The following is a 4706-nucleotide window of genomic DNA, read 5'->3' as shown; positions in this document are numbered from 1 at the left end:
CAAAGAAAAAGGACAAAACTTAATGGCCCTAGTTATCTATATTTCATGGTCAGAGGATTGGTTTCCAATAGGAAAAGCAAAGGTGATGGTATTATGTAAAGAAACCAACTGCTATGGACTACACACGGGTTGGCATCCATATGATAGGGATATCACTCGCATAGTAAATATCAATTCCTTCCTATTGATGCGATCTTACTGATAAATGGAAGCCTTGACTAACTTATAAGGGCTCTTAAAAAATCCAAAACTTAGCTGATGGTTTTCCCTCATAGTACCTACTCTAGGAATAAATCCAAGGAGTACAAAATTGCAGTCCACCTTAATAAGAATGACTTGAAAAGAAACCATCCACTTTTAAAAACCATAGCCACAAATTAATTGAAGAATATTAAGCAGTAACAATCAAATTCACCTTGGAATCCAAAAAATAAAAGAAATACATGAGAATTTCAAAGAATATACACCATAGAAGATAACAATAAATAAATGAAGCAGAGATGCAAAATCGTGACACCCATCTTCCCTCCTGTTATTCTCAAGAACACATTAATCTGTAGGCAAAAAGGAAACTAAATAAACAAAAATTGATCCCACAAAGAAGACAATAATAAACCTAGAGCTCTCCCCATCTGCCCCAACACTTTCTTGGCCAGCTTAGAGCTTAGCTTTTCTACACCATTTGCCCCAACACTTTCTTGGCCAGCTTAGCTTTTCTAACTCTTGATGATTAACAGCCTAAGGTCTTGCTACAATGGGAAGAGAAGAAATTAGTACAAAATCCTGGGTTGAGGGCTTGGGCAACCCGACCCGAAATTTTTAATAATTTTTTAAGTTTTTAAGCTTAAAATCCTGGGTTGGGTTGGGTCGGGTTGGGTCGGGTCGGGTTGGCAAAAAGGGTTGCTCGGGTCGGGTTGGAACTAGGGTCGGGTTGGGTTCGGGTTGAGTAAATGGTTGCTTGGGTCGAGTTCCGGTTAGCCTCAACTCGAACCCAACCCGCCCGAGTTGCACCCCTATCCAAGAAGTTATGTGTGCTCCCGGAATCCACAAGGATCATAATCGGCATTTTTTTACAAACCCCTTAATACGCATAATTGGGAATGACGGCGAGCCTGTAAGTGCGAACATAGATATCTGTAAATCCGCAGGTGGAACTTCTTCAGGAGAAAGATCAGTATCTTCCATTTCTGCCTCAACCTCGCCGTTATCACAACCTTCTAATAGAAACAGTTGGGGTCACAACGGTGTCCCGGTACAAACTTCTCATCACAGTTATAGCAGAGGCCTTTTTCTCGGCGTTCCATCATTTGTTTTTCGGTGAGGTGTTTGATGGGAGGAAGGCCATTGTTACCATCAAATTGAGGTTTCGAACCTGGCGGTGAAGGCAATAGAGCCAGTTTAGGAGAGGGTCGCGGACGACGGTTAATAGCATCAATCGATTCCTCCTCTAACCCGGTCAACTCAATAGCTTGATCAAGAGTTGTAGGCTTGAGCTTTTGTACCCCTGGTCGAATCTCATCTTTAAGTCCCGCAAGGAACGCACTAATAAAAAATTGATCAGAAAGATCTTCAGTTTTACTGAAAATTTTTTCAAAACGCTCTCGATATGCTACAACCATCCCAGACTGTCGAAGCCTTATAATATCCGCAATGGGATCTTCGCTCACTCTTGGCCCAAAACGCTGACAAATAACCTTTTTGAAGACTGGCCAAGAAACAAGTCCATGAGTGTGCTCAAACCATTGAAGCTATTGAATAGCTTTTCTTTCTAAGTGAACCAAGGCTAGAGCCACCCTTTTCTCCGTATCAATTCCTTTAACCCCAAAAAATTTGTCACAACGATAAACCCAACCCTTTGGATCATCCCCTGCAAATTTAGGAAAATCGATCTTTGCATAATGAGAATGGAATGTACCCGAAGGAGGGGCTAAGTTTCATGGAACAACGATCTCACTCTGATCAACAGTATTACCTTCAGTTTTCGAATAAGTTGGCACATTACCAATGGTTGTCGCAAGCATCGTAAAATTTCTGTAAACTGACTTGTAGTTGAAGCCTCTATTCGAGCAACAACATCCTGCAACTTCGTAAACTCTTCCAAATGATGAGAGGCGGATTCTTGCAATTTAGAAATTGCGGTAGAATGGAGTTCAATTTCGCCTAAATTTGTTTTAAGTCTGGTTCCATCTTCCGTGATTATCGATACGCAAGCCGAAGATCGTCGGCTCTGATACCACTTAATACGGCGCTTGAAAGAGAGACTTAATTAATCTCACGTTCGGGGAGATATCCTCAAGAACAACAGAAGTATAGGCGAAGAAGAAGATTATTTTCCATTCATATCTTGAAAATGACAATTACATGTTTAATAAGAGATCTCTTCTACAACACTTTCCTACTAAAAGAGAATCCTAATAAAACTAAATAAAGAAACAGCTAATAACAATAAAGATTCTTACTAAATCTCTAAATATTAAATAGTAACTAATAGATATTCTTAGAGAATTAAATAGTAACTAGTAGATTATTGTTAATTATCTCTTCATATCATATCAGGTACATAGAGGGAAAAGATGGAAAGAGGTATGGAGAGGGACGTGAGACGTGGCGAGAGTAAATAGAGATGTGGAGATAGACTAAGACGTCGCAACCAGACGCCATTAAAAGCCACGTTGGGGCATCTGTGATAGAAAAGGATCCGCTGCCAATCAAAAAAAAAAAGGATCCGCCTTTAAAGCTTCAACAAAGAAAGAGAGAGACAGAGAGATGGAAGAGATACGACATGTCTTCGGTTAGGTAGAGCTTAGGGAAAAAATCTCTGACAGAGAGGTGTAAAATCAAGTTTTTCTCTTGTGAGGTCATAAGGGGAGATGTGACACGTGGTAGAGTAATAATACATAGTCTAAGGTTATTAAAAACCATATAGATATGAATTATTTAGGGGCTAAATGGTAAAAGCATATGAGAGACAGTGTGCGGGAGAAAAATCGGCAGCTAAAAAAAGAATTTTCTTTTTCCTCTAGCTATATTGTAGTATCTATCTATATCTTCTATAATCTATAATAAAGAGGGAAGATTTCAGGACACGTGTCGGCCTCCCCTCCCACCTTAGTTAAAATGTCTAAAAAAATAGGAAGAAAAACGAAAAAGAAGAGAAAATAAGGCCGGAAAAACTAAAAAAAGAAATTTTGCTCAATTTCCGCAGCAAAATCTCGAGAAAATCTAGCGAGATTTTTGGAGAAGAAAAAATCTCTCCTCTCTCTCTCTCTCTCTCTCTCTCTCCCATATTTTCGGTTCCGGTTTATCTCAACGTCTCCCCCTTCCTCTAGGGCTATATTCTCTCACCTCCGAAGGCCAGCCTCGAGACGCACGCCGCAACCGCCATCCAATAAGTTAACGTCAGCCCCGAAATTTCTGGATTTTTCCCTGGGTTTTGGCTAGATTACAGGATTTACAGCCATAATCCCCGACCGTCTCTCTCTCTCCTCAGGCCCTGCTATTCTTTCGGTGTTTACACGATCAAGGAGAAAGGATCCAAGAATCGAAGGTACTTCTGCCCTTCTTCTTCGTTGATTTTTTCTGTATTTTTTTTTTTTTTGTTCTAAAAGAGAGGGAGGACCAAATTTGGAAGAGGGATTTTCTAGGAAGGAGGGAATACACAAGGACAAATAAGTATTACACAAAGGGAAAAAGAAGGAGATTGGTTTTTCCAAGTGTTTTCTTGGCAACTGATTTGCTTCCTTTTCATTTCATTCGGGCAACTCAGACACCAATCACACTACTCTAGTCATTCGAGCAACTCTTTCTGCATTTTCTCTCCATTTTCAGGTAACCCATCTATCTAACACGCACCTCGGGCTGAACTTTTTGTTAACCTACACCAATACTGAGTTTTGATTTCATGCCGCAATTTCTAAGACAAACCCATGAGTTGATTAATTTTTCTTTATTTTCTATTCTTTGTTTTTTCCCCCAATTTTCAGATAAGAAATGGCCTCAAAATGGGACTGTCGATACCCATTTGCAGATGACATAAGATGGCCCAAAGCGTGCAGCCATAAATGTATAACCTTTTGCATCATAAACATCTATTTGAGTGTTTTTGGTCTTAGTCATCATTTTGCTCTCTCTCTCTTTCTCGATTTTCGTCATTTCGGTTTGCATCCATCCAAACCCTATACTAGCTGAGAGAAGGGCTAACTGTAATATTGCTTCCTTGGGAGGCCTCCGCCTTCACTTCCAAGAGACAAAGATAATCATGAAATTGATTTTTTTACAGTAATAGGAATTGGAAATTATGATGACGTTTTGTGGCTTAAATTTGTATTTGGTGAAGACCATACCATGGAGGAAACATAGAAGTTGAGCACCACAACTACCAAGCTGCAGCTTCATACAATATATGAAACTACCAATTACTCCAAAAGCTTAAGCTGCTGGAGAAGGTGTTATTTAATTTGTTATACTACAACACTGCCCCTCACTTGTGGTCCCTCTTTTAAGGGTTGGCCTACACGTGGCACATATGTCCACTCTTTCTGGGTTGGCCATTACATGTGGATTTTTAATATCGAGAACTTTTGAACCCGACCTTTGCTCTGATACCGTATGAAACAACCAATTACTCCAGAAGCTTAAGCTGTTGGAGAATTTGAAGACCACCACTACGAAGCTGTAACTTCATACAATAGAATTCGAGCACCACC

At 39.9% G+C, this 4706-nt stretch overlaps 1 protein-coding gene across 1 annotated transcript; it reads right to left on the bottom strand.

The window, feature by feature from the left end:
- Positions 1-1217: 1217 nt before the first annotated feature.
- On the bottom strand, positions 1218-2021 carry LOC143857108 (uncharacterized). Its single transcript, XM_077367381.1, has 2 exons — positions 1973-2021; positions 1218-1705 (listed from the first exon to the last, which is right to left on the bottom strand). The coding sequence occupies exons 1-2, from the start codon at positions 2019-2021 to the stop codon at positions 1218-1220; spliced, it is 537 nt and encodes a 178-aa protein (XP_077223496.1).
- Between the last annotated feature and the right edge of the window lie 2685 nt (positions 2022-4706).

This window comes from Tasmannia lanceolata, unplaced genomic scaffold (assembly GCF_043159265.1).
Source record: "Tasmannia lanceolata isolate RefF3 unplaced genomic scaffold, GAP_Taslan_0.1 ptg000024l, whole genome shotgun sequence".
Lineage (NCBI taxonomy): Eukaryota > Viridiplantae > Streptophyta > Magnoliopsida > Canellales > Winteraceae > Tasmannia > Tasmannia lanceolata.
Note: the sequence above shows the minus strand (reverse complement) of the source record. Positions and strands in the feature narration are given on the sequence as shown.